This window comes from Cucurbita maxima, unplaced genomic scaffold (genome assembly GCF_002738345.1).
Source record: "Cucurbita maxima cultivar Rimu unplaced genomic scaffold, Cmax_1.0 Cma_Scf00001, whole genome shotgun sequence".
In the NCBI taxonomy this organism is placed as follows: domain Eukaryota; kingdom Viridiplantae; phylum Streptophyta; class Magnoliopsida; order Cucurbitales; family Cucurbitaceae; genus Cucurbita; species Cucurbita maxima.
This window is the reverse complement of record NW_019272017.1, coordinates 2,625,717-2,646,110: the sequence shown is the minus strand read 5'-3', so window position 1 is coordinate 2,646,110 and position 20,394 is coordinate 2,625,717. Positions and strand designations below refer to the sequence as shown.

Genomic DNA, 20,394 nt, shown 5'->3' with positions numbered 1-20,394 from the left:
TTGATTTTCACGCGCCAACTCCCACGCGCTCAATCACAATTTGTCGTTTTCTTACGCAACAGAAAGAAGCAGGGGAATGTTATTATTATTGAACCATTAAATTATTTTTCTTTTTTTGAGTAACATTAAATTTTCAAGCCAAAATTATATTTTAAAAAATATCTCACTAATTTTGTCTCTTATTTAAAAATATTAATATTCTTCCAAGAACACCGTAAATTACTCTCGTCATACCATCGATTGGGTGTTAGTGTTAGATTAGGTCATCACGGTTAATTATTTAAAAAAAAATAAAAAAACTTATAATAAAATTAGATGCGGATCTAAAGAAGGTAGATTGAGGTCCCACATCGTTTCGAGAAGGGAACAAGGGCTTGAAGATGGTGGATTTTGAGATCCCACATGAGTATGAAAAACTCTCTATATGAGACATGTTTTAAAAATAAAGAAGACAATATCTACTAACGATAGGGTAGCCAACAAAACTTAGATTGTTGTTGACACGGATCATAATACTCGAGCTTTGAAAAATACGATGTAAGTGATAATTAAACACACGTGTCCACACTTTATTTATCGAAGCTTATAGATAAGCATTAAAAGAGCTACAAGGATAGGTACTCATTTGCATGGCTTCCGTGTGACATCATACACAAGGAGAGCTAGCTAGTGCTCTCCATTCATTATTTACATATCATTCAGTAAATGGACCATCGTTGGCTAGGAGCGCCGTCATGCTTGTCAACCACGATCATGGGCGGCAACAGAGGCACCTCCCTATGCACATCCATGACCAAGTTGGTGTTGGGATGGTTGATGGTGTTGTCTTCCGCAAGCCCCCAACGCTGCTGTGGCTTGTCAGCGCACCTAGACACAACCACCAGCGCACCATAATTCCTTTCGGACGAAGTCAAGCACAAGTGTCTATACTCATTTTGTCGAATGGTGCCGTCCCCATACAACGCCCATCGTTGGTTCTTATCATCTCGGCTACACTCGTTCAACGTCACATACGAATTTTCACCTTCTCTAGATTTCAAACACAAGTTATCAAGCCATTTGATATTAGCCACCATTGGGTAGAGGCTCTCCGTGGCTTCCCAGCTTTGTGATGGCGCGTCTTCATTGGCTTCCAATGTCACCATCCTGCCTGGTTTCGCCGTCAGGACAAGCCCCGACTCATCGTGGTGTATGGTTCCATCCTTCTTTTTGGTCCATTTCATGTCGTGTCTTACCTCTTTTGTGCAGTCCATTACTACGACATTGGGTCCAACGGGTCCAATGAATTGAGTTTTAGGAACCAAACAGTATCTAACATCACTGGCTCGAATCGTGCCATCTTCAAGGATGGTCCATAGCTGGCTCAGTTTCCTTGGTTGGCATTGGGATAAGTCAGTTTGAGGATAATATCCGGAAAGCAACATGGTGTCTAAACACAGCCCATCTCGACCAACAAGATGTGTGCGTCCTCCGAACGCTCCGTACTCAGAGGGCGCCGCTATGGCGAGGGAGAATGCCAGGGCAATGCAGAGCAGGACTTGTCTCATCTTCTCCATTGATTATTAGAGTTGAGTAATGGTTGAGAAAGTTGAGATGAATTGAAGGGTATTTATACACACAAAACATAGTGAAAAACAACACCATTAATGGAGGATGGATCATTATTACAATCCAAATCATAAAATAATGATAGTGGGAATGATGAATCACAACCCATTTACTTCCCATGGTTGAGGTGTCTTTTTTTTAAGATGAAATTAAAATATATATATATATATATATATATATATATATATTCTTAAATTTAAATTTTTCTTTTTAAAAAAAAATAATTTTTAATGAATTTTTAAAAATACTTTAAAATTAATTTAAGAGTACTAATAAGTTCATATTAATATTATTTTTGAAAATTCAGTGAAATTAAAAGTTGATATTAATAATTATGTTCATATACTTTAATTTTTTTAATTTAAAAGTATTTTTTAGAAGGATATTAATTTTTTTTTATAAGATCGTAGTATTTTTTAAAGTTATAATGGTACTTTTTTAAAAAAATATTAACCTATAAAAGATTAAAAATATTATTAAAAATTTTAAAAAATTTAAGATATTTTTAGATAAAGTAAATAATTCGAAGAAATTTTTATTAATGTATCTTTTTAAAATATAGATTAAAAAACTTAAATCAAGGAAAATTTTGATATGCGCCTGATATTTCCATTTTATTTATCATAATTATTTATATATGTAAAAAATAATTGGTATTAATTATATGATGATTTATTTTTTAAAAAAATTACAAATAATGAGGGAAATTCCAATAAAAATAAGATAAATATGATCATTTACGCTCAACATATATATATTAAATTGGTTAATTATAATTTAATGCGAAGTATTTTAATATAAAGATTTACATAATGGGAATAGAAGAAACATATGTGAATTTTAAATATATAACCAATAATTATTAAAATGGATCGTCCTAAATTTTAAATAAAATCATAATAAATATATACATGTAAATTGATAGTCCAATTTAAATCATACCGATTGAATTGTATTGATCAAATTTTTCGAGTCATAAATTTTTTAACATATATTTGAATTATTGAAAAAGGTAAATTATTATTATTATTATTATTATTATTATTTATGAGTTCACAATATTAATGGGTCGGGTTTATTACTCAACAAAGTTACATCAATAACGATAAGTGTTTTACACTGAATCGATTCTAATTTGTTTAGGAGCGAATGGATTATGACAAATAATCCATTCTTGCAAGTGGAAGGTTTTTGGTGGGATTCTGGTTATAAAAAAAAGTTATGATTTATGTCTTTAATCCATTTTGTTCAGAGTAGAATGATTCAAATCTCGAACAATTTTTTTTTTCATTTGAAATATTTAATCAACGAACATTCAAATATTATTTTTCTGTAGGTTGATAAAACATCTTAATTTTGGGGTTTTAAAGTTTGTGATCCATGGGTACTGTTTACAATTTCAATTGATAGATTTTTGTATCATTATTGAAGAACACCTACGAGATACGAATAATAATCCTCCACATTGATATGATATTATCCACTTTCAGTATAAGCTCTCGTGGTTTTCCTTTGAGTGATGGTTATGCAAGGGTAGTGATTGCTGTTTTTTCAACAGACACCTAGTAGAGAACCTCAAATGCTCGCTTACATATTTCCTCTATAATCTCCCCACTTGACCCAAGAGATCGACAACACAAGTATAACATTCAACTTTGTGTACAATCGACCACATGGTGCTTAACCAACGATGCCATGACCTAATCGACAACAACCAGATAACAATCCAATGAATGTAACGTCATCGAGCTAACTGCCTACTTGGATCATCTCCCGAAAGGTTAGCATAAACAATTATCATATTATTCTTTTCACTTCTATTAAGCTTGTCGAAACATACTCTCGCTCTCAGGTAAGTCAGCCAACAAAACATGGGTCATCATTGACACAGACAATATATACTCAAGCCTCCACAATTCTGATATAATTCCTCTACAATTCAAATATGATGGTAAAACATGTCCACACTTTATTAATGTTTATCGCTGGGTGGATTCATACACAGAGAGCTAGTGATCTCCATTCATTATTTAAATATCATTCAATAAACGATCCATTGTTGGCTATAAGTCCCAGTGCGCTTGGCAACCAGGATGAGTGGCGAGAGACGCACAAACGTACGCGCATCCATGACCAAGTTGGTGTTGGGATGGCCGATGGTGTTGTCCGCTGCAAGCCCCCAACGCTGTTGTGGCATGTCTGCGCACTTAGACACAACCACCGAAGAGCTTAAAAGCGAAGTCAAGCAGACATTGCTATCGCCATTGCCTCGAATGGTGCCATCCCCATACAGCACCCATCGCTGGCTCTTATTATATTTGCTACTACACGCACTCAGCCCCAACGAAAATTCACCATCTCCAAATTGTAAACACAAGTTGTTATGCCACTTGATGTTGGCCACCTTTGGGTAGGGCCTTTCCGTGGCTTCCCAGCCCTGTGACGGCGCACCTTCATCGACTTCCAACGACACATACTGGCCTTGTTTCCCCGTCAAGACGAGCCCCGACTCGTCATGACGTATGGTACCGTCGTTCGTTTTGGTCCATTTCATATCGCTTCTTATCTCTTTCGTACAGTCTACTAGTACGACGTTGGTTCCAATGGGTTTAATACCCCGACTATGAGGAACCAAACAATTTCTATCATTATCTCCCCGAATTGTGCCATCATCAACGATCGCCCATAATTGGTCCGAGTCCGATTCATCGCAGTCTGTTAATTTAGTTGGAGTGTAATATATGGAAAGCGGCGCTGTCTGTAAACACAACCCATCTCGACCCACAAGATGTGCGCGTCCTCCGAAAGCTCCATACCCGAGGGTGGTGCCGATGTGGGTGGCGAGGGAGAATGCCACGACCATACACAAGAGGACTTGTCTCGTCTTCTCCATTGATTAGAATTTACTAAAGCTTGAGAAAGTTGAGATGAAATGAAGTGTATATATAAACAAAAACCACACATCAATGGATAATGGATCATTATTGCAAACACAACGATAAAAGAATTGTAGTGGAAATGATGAATCACAATCCATATACTTCCCATTATTGAGGTGTCGATACATATTCGAGACTTTTTCTTAAATAGGTATGAGATATCTATACGCAATGATCGTCGATGACCATGGTACTGAAATTCATGACCTAAAATAACTAAAACCATATTTTAACCATTACATATAGATCTATAAATAGGTATGAGATATCTATATTAAAAGATATGTTAATATTTTAATCGATTAAAAAGTATATTAGTAAAATAATTTAAGTTTATAGATTAAATATTATTTACTTAATTTATTAACGAAAAAGTTAATTGGTAGGTTGGATTAAAAAAACATATTTTTGAAATATTTAATAGTTTAATTATTAAAATATTGAGATAATTAAATTTAAGTAATTTATTATCGAGACTCTGAACAAATCAAGAACTTGTGGGGCGAACTTGTGAAGTAAAGATGGATCGCTATGTCTGCTAATCATCTGTAAGTTGGTTTTGAAAATTCCTTATTCCACCATGGAAACTCCTTACCCAATCTCCATCGTTCCCACGAAAACTCGCATTGGATGGATCGGCATAGGTGTGATGGGCGCCGCCATGGCCACTCGTCTCCTCGCCGCCGGATACTCCGTCGCAATTTACGCTCGTTCACCTTCCAAGGCTCTTGATTTACAGTCAAAAGGCGCTTCTCTCGTTAATTCCGCTTCTGAATTAGCGCAGGTCAGCGATATTGTTTTCACAATGGTGGGTCACCCGTCAGATGTTCGACAAAATGTCTTGGAGAAGAATGGGCTCCTACAAGGGCTGAATCCTGGTGGGGTCATTGTTGACACCACCAGCAGCCACCCAGATCTTGCCCGCGAGATATTCGCTGCTGCTCGTGCAAAGGGTCGTGTTAATTTCCACTAAATTACTAGATCAAATCGAACCACCTTGAACTAAGAAGTTTAAGCTTATGTACTCGTATTCTTGGCAGGTTGCTGGGCTGTGGATGCGCCCGTGTCGGGGGGCGACATTGGCGCTAGAGATGGGAAGTTGGCCATTTTTGGGGGTGGTGATGCAGGGGTAGTGAAGTGGTTGTCACCTCTGTTTGAAGCATTGGGGAAAGTGACATACGTGGGCGAAGCTGGGTGTGGACAGAGCTGCAAGATAGCGAACCAGATAGCGATTGGGGGAAACCTGATGGGGCTGAGTGAAGGGCTGGTGTTCGCTGAGCGGGCGGGGTTGGATGTGAAGCAGTTTGTGGAAGCTGTGAGGGGTGGGGCTGCAGGGTCAATGGCAATGGAGCTGTTTGGTGAGAGGATGATAGAGAGGGACTTTAGGCCTGGTGGGTTTGCTGAGTATATGGTGAAGGATTTGGGAATGGGCGTGGATGTTGTGGAAGAAGGGGAAGATGTGGAGAGGATTGTAGTGTTGCCAGGGGCTGCATTGGCCAAGCAATTGTTCTCTGCAATGGTGGCTAATGGAGATGGAAAGTTTGGCACTCAAGGGCTAATCTCTGTTGTTCAGAGGCTTAATGGCAAGCAAGTGAATCTGTAGGAAACTCGTTTGCTTGTTTGTGCACTTAGGATTGGAAGCCAAGTCTCTGTCTGGCTTGTACTGATAGTTTATGTTTTAAAAAATAAAATAGGCTATTGTTTCTTAAAATTATCCTTTACAAGAAAAATATTTTAAGTTGTTTGGGAGTAAGTTCCTAATCCATTTTATTGGCATATTTGAACCCATACACATGGCAATGCTCTGTTAGGATTCAGAGTTTGAATTCAATATTTGATGGTTCCGATATTCTTCTACTTTTCTTGTGACAGGACACGTTATCTACCTAAAAGTGAAGAAAATTCTCACAGACCAACACGTAGTAACCTCATAGACTAACACGACTTGACCCACAGACCAATCATAGAGTTTTTATGTTGAATTATCCAAAATAAAGATACACTTTATTAGTATAGGTAATAATTTTTAGTTTTTAAGTATTTTTATGTGATTTTAGTTCATTCATATATTCCTTCTTGCTTTAGTAGATTTGATTATGCTAATGATTACATTTTATGTGTCAATAAATTTACATTTAGTTTAAATGAAAATAATTAATACTTGTTTTAAAAATACTTTTGAAATTTCAAAATACCCGTTAACTTTTATAAATATTTCAAAAATAAGCTTTTAAAAGTTCCATCACTTCATTTAAACTTTTTTTTAACCAACTTCAAAAATACACTTAGATCTTTTTAAAAAAAAAAATTTAAATACTTTTTGAAAAAATTAAAAATAACCTTATCATTAACTTTTATATATATATATATATATATATATATATATTTGTATTAAAAAAGTTAGAAGGATATTAATGATATTTGAAAAGTTAAAAGGTATTAGCATATAATATTTTGAAAAGTTAAAAGGTATTAGCATATATTCGTGTTGGCTGAGGTATCATCTTAGACTCTAAATAAACCAAGATCCACGGCGGTGGCTGTTGATCATCTGTTAAGTTGCTTTTGATAAATCCTTATTCCACCATGGAAACCCCTTACCCAATCCCCATCTCTCCTTCAAAAACTCGCGTGGGATGGATCGGCATAGGTGTGATGGGCGCCGCCATGGCCACTCGTCTCCTCGCCGCCGGATACTCCCTCACAATCTATGCTCGTTCCCCTTCCAAGGCTCTTGATTTACAGTCCAAAGGCGCTTCCCTCGTCAATTCCCCCTCCGAATTAGCTCACACCTGCGACGTTGTTTTCACAATGGTGGGAAACCCATCAGATGTTCGACAAAATGTCTTAGAGAAGAATGGGCTCCTACAAGGACTAAATCCTGGTGGGGTCATCGTTGACACCACCAGCAGCCACCCCGCTCTTGCCCGCGAGATCTCCGCTGCTGCTCGTGCAAAAGGTCTTGTTAATTTCCACTAAATTACTAGATTAAATCAACCCACCCTGTATTAGAAATCACCCATTCCACCATGGTATAATGTTGTCCGCATAAATTTAGGTGACCTTGCTTAAGGTCGTGTACCAATATGTATTTCTTATTTATAAACTCATGATCATTAACATGGATTCCCTCCCAACGTCCTGAACTAAGAAGTTCAAGCTTATTTACTCGTATCTTGGCAGGTTGCTGGGCTGTGGATGCGCCCGTGTCAGGAGGCGACATTGGTGCTAGAGATGGGAAGCTATCCATTTTTGGGGGTGGCGATGCAGAGGTAGTCAAGTGGTTATCGCCTCTGTTTGAAGCATTGGGGAAAGTGACATACGTGGGTGAAGCAGGGTGTGGGCAGAGCTGCAAGATAGCGAACCAGATAACGCTTGTGGGAAACATGATAGGGGTGAGTGAAGGGCTGGTGTTCGCCGAGCGGGCGGGGTTGGATGTGAAGCAGTTTGTGGAAGCTGTGAGGGACGGGGCAGGAGGGTCGATGGCAATGGAGTTGTTCGGGGGGAGGATGGTAAAGAGGGACTTCAGGCCTGGTGGGTATGCTGAGTATATGGTGAAGGATCTGGCAATGTGTGTGGACGTTGTGGAAGAAGGGGAAGATGTGGAGAGGATTGCAGTTCTGCCAGGGGCTGCATTGGCCATGCAATTGTTCTCTGCAATGGTGGCTAATGGAGATGGAAAGATTGGCTCTCAAGGGATAATCTCTGTTATTCAGAGGCTTAATGGTAAGTGAGTGAAGCTATGGGAAAGCCAAGTCTCTGTCTGTTATGGTCATCATCTTTTATGACCATTTTAATGTATTAATAAAAAACAGCTTTTAATGTTGTCACACAATATTATTAAATTTGATCAATTAATTACTTATATTCCATTAATGATGATATTTAGTTACATTAATTTTATAAGGAATTGATGATCAAGAAAATGGAGAAATGACACATTCTACCTAGTACGTGTGTCCTCGATAGTTGCATCGTGAATATATACGATACGACACAACAAACGAGATTGCATTCCTCTACAAATCCATCGCCATGACTGTTAGGTCCCATATCGAATGAAACATTTTTCATAAAGATATGAAAACTTCTCCCTGTTTTAGCAAAACCCAAAGAAGACAATATTTACGGGCGGTGATCTTGAGCTATTACAAATGGTATCAGAGCTAAGAGTTAGACGTCAATAAAGAGACTGAGCCTCAGAAAGAGATGGACACGAGACAGTGTGCGGGATCCAGAGGTAGAGTCCCACATTGATTAGAGAAGAGAACAGATCTGACCCATCAGCTAGGACATTGGGCCAAGGGTGGATAACATCAATTTCTAATATTCCAAAATTGTGGACAATATGCAAGATTTCGATCACATTCCGAAAAAATGGATACCAGGAAACTTCCATATAGGTTTTTGCCTGATCTTGAACTTCGAAGAATCAAGCCTCTGGATTTATCAGAAGAATGTTGAACTAGATTGATTAACTAAAACAAAGGGATCATCAACAGTATTAATTCTTCGCCCAAGCCACTGGACTTGTTGTCTCAATGGAAAGAGGAGAAGCAGAAGAATGTTCAAGTGAAAGAAAACAGAGGGGCCATCACAAACATGATTCAGTGGATTTTGTGTTCATTTTCGGTTCCAGAAATAGTTTATTTTGTGTTCATAAGCAGAGTACAAATCAAAGGCTTCTGTGAAAGTGTGATCGCAGTGCAATTTGTATCTAGAATCATGAACAATTGAGTATGAACAATTCAGTGGACTTTTCTCAGTTCATTTTCGGTTCCAGAAATAGTTTATTTTGTGTTCGTAAGCAGAGTACAGATCAAAGGCTTCTGTGAAAGTGTGATCGCAGTGCAATTTGTATCTAGCATCATGAACAATCGAGTACGAAATTGTAGTTATTTATGCATTGATTTCACAGTTTCACAGATTGTTTCATCTCTTTCTGAAACCTAAATAGATTTCGATTCTTCAAGAAATGAAAAGCAAGTAACAATCATATGAGAGATTTAAGGCGGGTTCAAGAAGGATGAACCTTATTGGACGAAATGGCCTTCCAGGCAGATCTCATGGAAGCAGTGGCCGAGTTCATCGCCGCCTCCATGTACCTCTTGGAAGCAACCGCGGCGGCTTTCTCCATCAAACTGCCCATCTTGCGAGCCTTCTCCGACTTGTCGACGAGGTCTTGAAGCTCAACCTCGGCCATCCGATCGAACTCCTCCTCGAACCTTCTGAACTCATCCAAAGCATCTTCCATGACGGAATCGAGATAATCCTCAGCCTGGTGCATCGCGATCTCAGCGTCTCGAGTTTCGTTCTGGTGTTGGAGCTCCAAGGCTGCCCAGGAATTGTAGGCTTCGATCTCGAAGAGCTTCATGAGGTCTTCAATGGTGGAAGGGTCGAAATTCTTGTCTTGTAAAGCTCGATCGGAGAGGAAGGTGAACTGGGAGATGAGAGCTTCCATGGTGGATGAGAATCGAGAACCAGATGCAAAAAAAGGAGGAATGAAAATCAAATTGGAACAGTGGCAGCTGCTGAGTAATGGATTTAAAGCATATCTCTAATCTCCCTTCAACTCATCCAAAAAGAATCTTCGGCTCTACATTTGGATAACATGATCAAACTCGAAGCTAGGGCCGAACAATGATTTACCCGAGCTCTTACTTGGATTGAACCCACACGTCGATCCCACGATTCAACGGATAAGGGCCCAAAAAATTTAAGAGTTCTAATCGATCCAAGAACAACATTAATATCAAGTCACATATATAATATTAAAAGAAATTCTAATTTATAATGTTTTGGTAAATAATATTAATAATTTAGAAAGATTCCTCAGTAAAAATAAAATTAAAAAATATTTTACAACTAAATTAACCAAACAAAATATTAATAATGCTCTAATTTTGTGTAGAGAATTTCAGATTACCGCAGTCACGGGGTTCCTCTTCTTCTACTACTTCTTCCTCCATTTTTAATATCTGATCTGAACTGCAAACCAGTTTCGATTCGATTCGATTCGGTTCTCTTAGATTTCGGGGTTGGTAATCGGAGAACATCATGCGCCGGGAAGTGGTATTGCCGTTGTTCGTGCTCTGTTTCTTCGCCGCAGATCTTGTTCGAACTGCCCATTCAATCTGGTTGAACTTACCTGCATCTGGAACCAAGTGCGTCTCCGAGGAAATCCAGACCAACGTTGTTGTTCTTGCCGATTTTGTCGTTGTCGCTGATCATACTCATGCTCCCACCATTTCTGTCAAGGTCAAATTTCGAGATTAAACCTTTTTTCTTCTTTGATTCTTCGTTCGCCAATGTCTCTTTTATTTGTGCGTTTTTTATTTGAATTTCTCGGTTTGATAATTTGTTGGGCTGTATCAAAATTGATAGGATTATGAAATAAACCCGATGGGGTAATGCATTGCTACTTATTTGTTGATTTCTCCTCTCCCGTTTGGTTATGACCGATCAATTTCGAAATTCCTAGAACTTTGATCTATTTCTTGTGCGTCATGTCCTTTGTTTCTAATCCTGGAGATAAAATTTCATGTTGTCATTGATGAATTAACGGGACCAAAGGATTTTTCCGGCTGTGTTGGTTTGTATAAATCCAGTGCGCCAATGGAAGTGTCCTTGTTTCTCTGGCTTGTTGCTCAAGGGAACTAAAGTCTGATGTTCTCACAACGCTTTAGGCATATCTTAGCAGGGAGATTAAAGAAAGGCATCAATTCTATGATAGCCTCTTCTTTACTATTATGGAGGTTTTTTTCCATCCAATTTTAGTTTGTTTGGTTTCTGAGTTTGTCTGTGAAGATTATCTCAACAGGTTTAGAGGAACATATGAAGGAAGACCAATGCCAGGTTGTGGATTAGTCTTAAGGGGATGGTACCTTTGAAATCTGCCGCACACCCACAAATGATTTGGTTTTTGCAAATTGTTTTAAATTCTTAATGATTGTTTGGGAGGATGATTCATGGGGAAGGTGACCAAAAAGTTGAATCTCGAATTGTTTTAGTATCAAAACTTGACTAGTCTATATATTATTGACAGTGATAGATCTTCATTTAAAATTCGATTTGAGTCTCTAGGTGATATATTTTGTCCATTTCTTTAGTAGATTCCATTGAAGGGTTGTGTTTTGACCTCTGAATTTGTGATCTCCCACATTGGTTGGGGAGGAGAATAAAACACCATTTATAAGGGAGTGGAAACCTTCCCCTAGCAGACGCGTTTTAAAGCCTTGAGGGGAGGCCCGAAAGGGAAAGCTCAAAGAAGACAATATCTGCTAGCTGTGGATCTGGGACGTTACAAATGGTATAAGAGCCAGACACCGGACGATGTGTCAGCCTTCTCGCTGTTCCCCGAAGGGGGGTAGACACTAGGCGGTGTGCCAGTAAGGCGTTGTGCCCCAAAGGGGGTGGATTTGGTGGGGGTCCCACATCAAATTGGAGAAAGGAACGAATGCCAATGAGGACGCTAGGCCCCAAAGGGGGTGGATTGTGATGTCTCACATTGGTTGGGAGGAGAACAAAACACCCTTATAAGGGAGTGGAAACCTTCCCCTAGCAGACGCGTTTTAAAGCCTTGAGGGGAAGCCCGAAAGGGAAAGCTCAAAGAAGACAATATCTGCTAGCTGTGGATCTGGGACGTTACAGAATTTCTGTTGGACATTTTTGAGTGATCATCTCTCTTAAAAAATAAGCTTATCTACTCATATGATATATGTTATTTCTTGGCTTTTTTCTTACTAATTAATCTAAGACTTGAACAATTCTTATGGAAGTTTAGACTTGGCAGTGCGTCAGGCCATTTGATATGTACTACTGATAAATCCACCGTTCATGGATTGTTGTAAACAACCAGATGAACTGTACTATATGTTTTAGGATGTTTAGCTGAATCCATTGGCTGTGCCTCCTTTTAAGTAATTTATATCTGTCATTTGGTGGTGACATGGTTAGTCGATTCAATGATGTCAAACATGTTTGAATCTGTGATCTGATTATGATTCCGTAACTTTTAACGCTAGATTAATAATCACATACAGATTCGGTGCAAATCGATGTTTATTCTTTGTGTGTGGAAAAATTTTCCTTTTAAGTTTTGAAGGCCAGATTCCTTAATGTCTTGATTATATGGTATTATTTTGCACTTTACTGATTGATGACAGTCTCCTTCAGGTGACATCTCCATACGGGAACAATCTTCATCACTCGGAGAACATAACGCATGGTCAGTTTGCGTTTACGACAAGTGAGGGTGGTAATTACCTAGCCTGTTTCTGGCTGACTGACCACAAGCATGAAGCTAGTACTGAGGTAAGTGTCAACCTTGACTGGAGAACAGGGATTGCAGCCAAGGATTGGGAATCAGTCGCAAAAAAAGAGAAAATTGAGGTAACTAACTACTTCCTCCACTTTTCCATATTCCACTACAACTTGTAATATCCATTCGAATCAAACTCGTTCTTGTTTAGGGTGTTGAACTCGAGCTGAGGAAACTCGAGGGAGCTGTCGAAGCTATCCATGAAAATCTGATCTATCTCAGGGACAGGTAACCAAGTTTCCATTGTAGAACTGAATGCTTACCTAAATCTAGCCAATGTCCACAACCTTCTCCAACTCGTTACTCTGGTTTATATAATTTTGGAGTCTTGCAGAGAAGCTATTATGAGGACGGTCAGCGAGAGAACAAACTCACGAGTTGCGTGGTATAGTATCATGTCCTTGGGTGTCTGCATCATTGCTTCTACTCTACAGATATGGTACTTGAAGCGCTTCTTTCAGAAGAAAAAGCTTATTTAGAGAACTTGTTAGTCTACCCTTCTTGTTCTTGCAGAAATAGAATTTGTTTAAGTTCTTTAGTTTTCTTTCCTTCCTCGAATGAAATAGAAAAGTTTTGACACGTACTGCAAACCATACAGATTTGTTTGTATTTTGTTCTTCAGTTTTTGTTGAGTTGCTTTGAAGCTGATAGAATCTAGTCTAAGACTCAGTGTTCATTATCCTTTATATGATTAGGAATCCTAAAAAAGCAGCTTCACCTTCTATTCGTCCCAAGCTTTTGACATGGCTGACCATCCTTAGCTTTGAAAAATGCTTGAGAACTACTCGATTGGTTAGTATATATATCTTCGACTAAGAGCTAGAATCCTCCACTCCCACATGTTTAACTAAAAAAGTGATCATGCAACTAATGAAGATTTTCAACTCAAAGGATTCATATAGCATTTTGATGTATCTTGCCGTGACTTGAAACTCTTTTCTTGGCCGTCAATGAAGAAAATGAAAGAAAGAGAATCTCAATCATCTTCGAGTGCTTTCGCCAAATAATGTATGTGGGCTGAGTCATTCTTATCCCAAGTAGAGATTTCAACTATAATGCATTCTCTCGATGTTCAATTAGACTTTTTTATTTTGAACGGTAAAGTCTTGTTTGAATGGTTGAGAATAACCCAACCATATAAACCATAAAAAAAGGTTGGAATAAGTGCAACTTTCTAAACTAATCCTAAAAGCATATTTTTAATAAAGAATCCACCCAAACAAAACTGATAACATTTTATAATTTGTGGGTAGTGGAAGATGGAAAAACATATGCTAACAAGGCTTCAACTAATGATTTATTATTCAAAATTACTTAATGCCTAATCTCTTAAAATTTATCAATCATACAATCTTTAGAACTATATTACCATAGTTTTAGTAAAGATGATTTGTAATAATTATTCCATATTCTTAAAGTTAATCTCTTATCTCTTCGTGCATGAACTTGATTAATTAAGTTATCAACTTCATTGCTTAAGCACTAATTTAGTCTCCATGAACTAAACCCACTTCTAATATCATATTAATTATCACCTCTTGCCTCAAGAATGGTGTTTGACTTAGTATTAGCTACAGAAAAGGTTTGATCTCAACGAATAGGAAAGGCTCGATTTGTGGTTCTTTTCAGTCAATTCATCACTCTCCGCCAAACCCATGAATCAAAAACCAGGCTGTTTGTCCATTTCATTCTCAATTCCATTGGATCTTCCATGTGTTGATGGAGAAGCTTTTCCTTAGCCCATTTTTGCTGTTGTCTTACACAAATCAAGTGGGGTTTCTCCCTTTATTCTCATCTTCCCCTTTACCCTTCTACTCATTCACCTTTGCTTGTCTTCAACGTTGGGTTGCCCCGTAGATACCAATCTATTTGAGAATTTTAGGGTGTTTGTAACAAAACCCAGAAGGGGATTTGGGGGATTTGTTACAGATGCTCTGCAAATGGGGAAAGTGGAGGAGCGAAATCTGCCGGTGCAGCAGCGTCGTGAGGTGGCTCACTCTTCTGGGTGTCTTTGTGGTGAATGTTCGATTTGTTTTGATAGAATTTGTAAGGAGTTGAATTTCAAGTGTTTGTTGGTTTTGGTTTTGGGGTTTGTGGTGTTTGTGCCTGGATTCTTTTGGCTTCTTCCTTTTCATGAAAGAAATTCAGGGTTTGAAGCGAAAGACGCCATTAAACTCAGTGGTATGTATGTATGTCTTTCGATTCCCATTTCTCTTATTCTGTTTTGGGATTGGATGATTTGTGTAGCAATTTCTTGATGGCGTCTTATACTTCTCTGATGATTTTGGATGATCTTGCTGTTTTCTAATGATGTTTTGAGTAGAGGATTCTGCTTTAGTTCAACTCATCTACCATTTTTAGCTTAGATTTGCTAGGATCAGGCTTGTGTTCTTCCCTATGTTAACTTTGAAACTCTAAACCTCTTCCTACTGGACTCGTTTTAAAACTGTGAGGGAAAATTCAGAAGGGAAAAGCTCAAAGAGGCAATATCTGCTAGGATTTGACCGTTACAACTAGTATAGAGCCAAACATGGGACGGTATACCAGCGAGGACACTAGGTCCCCAAGGAGAGTGGATTATGAGATCCCACATTGGTTGGAGAGGGGAACGAATCATTTCTTATAAGGGTGTGGAAATCTCTCCCTAATGGATGCATTTTAAAACCTTGAGGGAAAGCCCGAAAAAACCTTGAAAGGACAACATTTGCTAGCAATGAGTTTGGACGGTTACAAATAGTATTAGAGCCAAACATCGGGCAGTATGTCATCGAGGACATTGGGCCCCAAAAGGGAGTGGATTGTGAGATCCCACATCGGTTGTAGAGGAAAACGAATAATTCCTTATAAGAATGTGGAAACCTCTTTATGGTGGGCGCGTTTTAAAACCTTGAGGGGAAGCTCATAAGGAAAAATTCAAAGAGGACAATATTTGCTAGCGATGGATTTAGGCTGTTACAAATGGTATCAGAGCCAAACACCGGACGATGTCCCAATGAGAACATTGAGCCCTCAAATGGGGTGGATTGTGAGATCCCACATCGGTTGTAGAGAGAAACAAATCATTCCTTATAAGAGTGTGGAAATCTCTCCCTAGTAAATGCGTTTTAAAACTTAGGCTATCTTTTTGTTCTAAGTTAGATTTTCTATGAATATGGTACTCAAACTTTTCTTCTCCTTTTTCCAGCCACAGTTCACGTGTATTGTGTTCTTGAGAAGCCTGTGAAGGAGCTTCTCCCTCATATCAAGAGATTAGAGTTTGATATCAATGGTGAACTAGACATTCCTAATGTCAAGGTTTTGTGCTGCTCTTTTCTGTTGGATTTAGCTTTTTTAAGTATGATCCCTTATGACTAAGGGCCGTCGTATTTCGTACCAGGTTGCCATTCTATCCATGCACGATTTAGGTGAGTCGAACAGGACATACGTGGTTTTCGGTCTTCTTTCTGAATACTTAACTGCTCCAATAAATCCAGTGTCCTTAAGTCTGCTGAGATCGTATTTATATGACCTTTACCTTCGCGAGTCGAACCTTACTTTGACGACATCGATTTTTGGACAGCCATCAGTATTCGAAATTCTGAGGTTTCCTGGGGGAATCTCTATAATCCCATTTCAACATGCTTCAATATGGCAGTTCCCCCAGATTGTGTTTAACTTCACTCTTACGAACTCTATTTCTGAAATACTCGACAAATTCGTCGAGTTCAGGAATGAGGTGAAGCTTGGATTGCATCTGAGGCGCTACGAGGTATTAAAACCTGTTCGAGTTTATCAAACGTTAGCTATAGACATTGAGTTGTGATGTTAGTTTCATGTATGGAGTTGAGTAATGGATGCTGGATTTCACTCTTTCTTGTCTTACAGAATGTGTATTTTCAAATAACAAACACGATTGGCTCGACAATGCAACCGCTCATAGTTGTTCAAGCTTCTATTTCTTCGGAGTTGGGACGCATGACATCACAGAGATTACAGCAGTTGGCTGCAATTATCAACGCCTCTCCCAAACGAAATCTCGGCCTTGATTACTCGGTCTTCGGAGAAGTCGAAAGTATCAGTTTGTCTTCGTATCTGAGGAGAACCTCTAAGGCAATGCCACCTACTCTTTCTCCAGCTCCTGCCCCTGCTCCTGGTCATCATGTAGAACTACAGATTGCTCCACATCGTTCAAGGTCATCGTCCCATGGTCTTGCGCCCCGACGACATGTAAATCGTTACCCACCTCGTTCTTCTCCGGCTCCTGCACATTCCTCTCGTGGACATTCAATACCTCCAATCTCCTATCCAAAGTCTACAAGTCTGATTGTTCCTCCGGCCGATCAACCTGGGGTTTCTTCGTCGTTGCCCCCTGATCTGTTACCTAAACCGAAGCCTTCTTTTCGGTCCGAATCAGAACAGACAAAGGAAGATGTCCATAGAGTTTGGCCGCCGCCCATTGATTCGTCTCGTCCAGATCAAGTAAGTTTTGACATACTTTGTTAGATTATAAAGCTGAAGGCATGTACAATGCCTTTGTATCTATAAGAGCTCCAACTCATTCATTTCTCATCTTTGTAGGATTAAAATCCATCAATCTCCTTCATCTTAACATATCCATCATCACACTGAAGAACACAAATGATACAAAAGTCGTCGGGTTGGAGCGGATCGGGTACTCATTTTTGGTTCTACGAGCAACCAGAAGGCGCCTCTGCAAACATTTCTAACAACAACAAGGTCTTTTCCTCCCAAAAAGGAGAGTGTCAAGTGTAGATGGGGAATGGGGATGTTTTCCAAAGGGGAAGCAAGTCCTGTAGGTGTAGGGTGTAGGGTCTTCTAAATCATACAATTATGAGATGGGATTTTGCAGATCTCAAGAGGAACCTAATGGTAAGCTGTAGAGTTCTGAAAATAAGGTTCCTTTTGACTCTCAGCAATTACTATACACACATATTGCATCAAATTTAATAAGGAAACCAAAATTTAAGAAGGTTCCTATTTCTGATTTAAAACGTGTTAACTATAGAAAAGTTTTTACACTCTTATAAGAAATGTTTCTCATTCCTCTCTCCAACCGTAAATCTCAGAATCCACTCTTTTAGGGGCCAGTCAGAATCCACTCTTTTAGGGGCCAGTGTCCTCGTTGGCATACATTTATTTTGTTCCTCTCTCCAACCGATATGGGGACCCCTCTCTCCAACCGATATGGGGACCTTAAAATCTACCTATAAAGGCATTTTGTTCTCCTCTCTAACTGATATGGGGACATTAGAATCCATTCTTAGGGGCCCGTGTCTGGCTTTGATACCATTTGTAATAGTTGAAAGTCACCGTCACTCCTATCAAATATTGTCTTATCTGAGTTTACTCTTCTCATAGTTTTTAAAACACATGGAGGGAGAAATTTTCACATACAATAAATGTTTTGTTCTCGTTCACAGACGAAGTGGGACCTCACATATATTATATTTATAGCTTGGGAGTAAATATAAATAAATAAAGCAACCTAATAAAAAAAAAAATGATAGATACATACATGGGTGGGTGTGTCAATCAGCCAGCCAAGAGTACATCCATGAATCTGCTGCAATATTTGGCTAATTTTTATATTTATTGGTGTAAATTTGTAATTTTAATTTTTTTTTTTCTGATCTTTACGTTAGTTATAAGATCATAATTGCAATAAAGAAAAATTTTAAAAATCTTACTTTCCAAGGCGAGGAGATTATCGCCATTATCGGCGAACCCTAGCCGGCGAGCCAAATCGCCGATCACACGGAACGGCCACCATGAACGCACCACATTCCACCAGCCATTCTCTCTTCCGTCTCCTTCTTCCACAGATTCCTCAAAGCTCTCACCATCAATGGCGTTCTGCAGTGTGTACCGGCAAACAGGGCAAGTATTATGGATTCTCAACCAAGGAACAATGCAATCCGAATGGTAAAAATGTCTACACGGCAACTCCTTCACTTCCCCTCCGATTTCGAATTCCTCTTTACAAATCGCACAGCTCGAATCCTTCTGCAAATGCGACTCCGTAATTTTCACCCTCCGAATCGCCTCCGTGTCGGAATTCGCCGGGGGATTGGAGTTTTCCGATGGTCTGGAGAATTGGAGAGTAATCCAAGAATCCAGAGAATGAGCATCGTCAGTTTCGAACGTCCACCGCGGGATCATCCGGCGAGAATTCGTGTTGGTCATGTGATTTCCGGAATCTTGAAGAAAATTAGAAGGATCGCCGTGGAATCGTGCCCTAACGACGTCCAATTCATGGCGGAGATTTCTGGAGCAAAAGGGGCAAGTGATGGAAATTTCCAGAGGATTTCCCAAGCTGATTCTGATGATTCGTCGGCAGATTCGACACCAATAGTAATGGACGGTTCTCGTCCTAGGGATTCCGGCATTGAAGGCGATTCGAGGTCTAAAATTTTGAGACATGGAGATACGAATTTGAGGTAGTTTCTTTTGAATCGAAAATTTGAGAAAGAAGAGAAGAATTTATAGGAAGAAGATTGATTGAGGAAGAGGAAGTAGAGATGGAGAAGGAATGGCTTGAAAGGCGACTGGAAAGTTATTCCTTATCGTATTCCTCGAAGAGACGGAAGATTTGGAGCTTTTTACAGGTAATGTTCATGAAATGGATTTGTATTCTCTCTTCATCTTCAAGCTCTGTTCATAGTTGCAGAGATTAATATGAAGAAGATTATGCCTTCTCCGCATTTGGTTCACCCTAATCGCCACCGTAACCTGCCCAACAAGAACAGAAAGGACAACCGCCGGTTGAATCACCAGCTTTGTGCATGGTTTCCATCTTCCAATGGCGATTCAACCAGCCGGAGGCAAAGGAAATTGCAGCGCCGCGCGTGCTGCGTTGTGATGGAGATTTGAGACAACTGCCCGCCAGAGAGCTCTTGTGACTTGTTCTGCAAGGGTAGAACCTGCCCTTGGTAGTGGAACAACGGCTCTGGAAACGGCTGCTAATACCCCATAAGGAAGAATCCGCCCAAGAAAGGGCTCGCATCTGATTAGCTAGTTGGTGAGGTAATAGCTTACTAAGGCGATGATTAGTAGCTGATCCGAGAGGATGATTACCTACCGTGGGACTGAGACACGGCCCAAGTTCCTACGGGAGGCAGTAGTGGGAAATTTTCCGCAATGGGCATTGACTAACTCTTTTTCCGTAATGGAGAATGAAGCAATGACTGTATCTGGGAAATAAACATATTGGCCAACTCTATGCCAGCAACCACGGTAATACATAGGATGCAAAGTAATGTCATGCCAGGATCATCAAATAATGTTTATTGTCTTGATAGAACCCGAAAAAGTTGACTAGTCTAAATTCACCATTTTAGAGTGTTGGATGATATATGTTAAGTAAGCCCCACAAATAGTTGTTCCATCCATCTCTCTTTCACCCTCTTCACCCTTTTCCGTGATATAGAGTCCCGCACACTTTCATAAATTTCTTAATTGTTTATCACATCCATAAGAAAACCCGTCACACTTAATCACGTTGAATTTCTATTACTTTCCAATATTTAT

General features: G+C 39.3%; 8 protein-coding genes across 12 annotated transcripts; 4 read left to right on the top strand and 4 right to left on the bottom strand.

The window, feature by feature from the left end:
- Positions 1 to 538: 538 nt before the first annotated feature.
- LOC111481109 (ribosome-inactivating protein SNAI-like) lies at positions 539 to 1,575 on the bottom strand. The gene has a single exon (XM_023126448.1). It carries the CDS (start codon positions 1,554 to 1,556, stop codon positions 699 to 701), a length of 858 nt encoding a protein of 285 aa, XP_022982216.1. The 5' UTR covers positions 1,557 to 1,575; the 3' UTR covers positions 539 to 698.
- Positions 1,576 to 3,649: 2,074 nt separating this feature from the next.
- Positions 3,650 to 4,501, bottom strand: LOC111485998 (ribosome-inactivating protein SNAI'-like). Its single transcript, XM_023132988.1, has one exon. It carries the CDS (start codon positions 4,499 to 4,501, stop codon positions 3,650 to 3,652), a length of 852 nt encoding a protein of 283 aa, XP_022988756.1.
- A 516-nt stretch (positions 4,502 to 5,017) lies between these two features.
- LOC111480910 (probable 3-hydroxyisobutyrate dehydrogenase-like 2, mitochondrial) lies at positions 5,018 to 7,814 on the top strand. Its single transcript, XM_023126147.1, has 3 exons — positions 5,018 to 5,500; positions 5,588 to 6,134; positions 7,731 to 7,814. Exons 1-3 carry the CDS (start codon positions 5,128 to 5,130, stop codon positions 7,777 to 7,779), a joined length of 969 nt encoding a protein of 322 aa, XP_022981915.1. The 5' UTR covers positions 5,018 to 5,127; the 3' UTR covers positions 7,780 to 7,814.
- LOC111481012 (probable 3-hydroxyisobutyrate dehydrogenase-like 3, mitochondrial) lies at positions 7,041 to 8,412 on the top strand. Its single transcript, XM_023126282.1, has 2 exons — positions 7,041 to 7,506; positions 7,731 to 8,412. The coding sequence occupies exons 1-2, from the start codon at positions 7,134 to 7,136 to the stop codon at positions 8,279 to 8,281; spliced, it is 924 nt and encodes a 307-aa protein (XP_022982050.1). The 5' UTR covers positions 7,041 to 7,133; the 3' UTR covers positions 8,282 to 8,412.
- Positions 8,413 to 9,426: 1,014 nt separating this feature from the next.
- On the bottom strand, positions 9,427 to 10,288 carry LOC111481629. 2 transcript variants are annotated; one of them, XM_023127177.1, is made up of 2 exons: positions 10,129 to 10,288; positions 9,427 to 10,093 (listed from the first exon to the last, which is right to left on the bottom strand). In XM_023127177.1, exons 1-2 carry the CDS (start codon positions 10,158 to 10,160, stop codon positions 9,565 to 9,567), a joined length of 561 nt encoding a protein of 186 aa, XP_022982945.1. In that variant the 5' UTR covers positions 10,161 to 10,288; the 3' UTR covers positions 9,427 to 9,564. The 2 variants fall into 2 exon arrangements, with proteins under 2 accessions (XP_022982945.1, XP_022982937.1); XM_023127169.1 differs by having other exon boundaries at positions 9,427 to 10,097; positions 10,133 to 10,288.
- Positions 10,289 to 10,478: 190 nt separating this feature from the next.
- On the top strand, positions 10,479 to 13,584 carry LOC111481506 (transmembrane emp24 domain-containing protein p24delta3-like). Of its 2 annotated transcripts, none has more exons than XM_023126967.1 (4): positions 10,479 to 10,805; positions 12,723 to 12,938; positions 13,019 to 13,095; positions 13,194 to 13,230. In XM_023126967.1, exons 1-4 carry the CDS (start codon positions 10,605 to 10,607, stop codon positions 13,213 to 13,215), a joined length of 516 nt encoding a protein of 171 aa, XP_022982735.1. In that variant the 5' UTR covers positions 10,479 to 10,604; the 3' UTR covers positions 13,216 to 13,230. The 2 variants fall into 2 exon arrangements, with proteins under 2 accessions (XP_022982735.1, XP_022982726.1); XM_023126958.1 differs by having other exon boundaries at positions 10,480 to 10,805; positions 13,202 to 13,584.
- An 840-nt stretch (positions 13,585 to 14,424) lies between these two features.
- LOC111480190 lies at positions 14,425 to 17,674 on the top strand. Its single transcript, XM_023125123.1, has 5 exons — positions 14,425 to 15,048; positions 16,052 to 16,161; positions 16,244 to 16,615; positions 16,732 to 17,325; positions 17,425 to 17,674. The coding sequence occupies exons 1-5, from the start codon at positions 14,808 to 14,810 to the stop codon at positions 17,428 to 17,430; spliced, it is 1,323 nt and encodes a 440-aa protein (XP_022980891.1). The 5' UTR covers positions 14,425 to 14,807; the 3' UTR covers positions 17,431 to 17,674.
- A 522-nt stretch (positions 17,675 to 18,196) lies between these two features.
- Positions 18,197 to 19,606, bottom strand: LOC111481213. 3 transcript variants are annotated; one of them, XM_023126594.1, is made up of 2 exons: positions 18,555 to 19,606; positions 18,197 to 18,443 (listed from the first exon to the last, which is right to left on the bottom strand). In XM_023126594.1, exons 1-2 carry the CDS (start codon positions 19,285 to 19,287, stop codon positions 18,400 to 18,402), a joined length of 777 nt encoding a protein of 258 aa, XP_022982362.1. In that variant the 5' UTR covers positions 19,288 to 19,606; the 3' UTR covers positions 18,197 to 18,399. The 3 variants fall into 3 exon arrangements, with proteins under 3 accessions (XP_022982362.1, XP_022982380.1, XP_022982371.1); XM_023126612.1 differs by having other exon boundaries at positions 18,198 to 18,427; XM_023126603.1 differs by having other exon boundaries at positions 18,199 to 18,430.
- Positions 19,607 to 20,394: the final 788 nt, after the last annotated feature.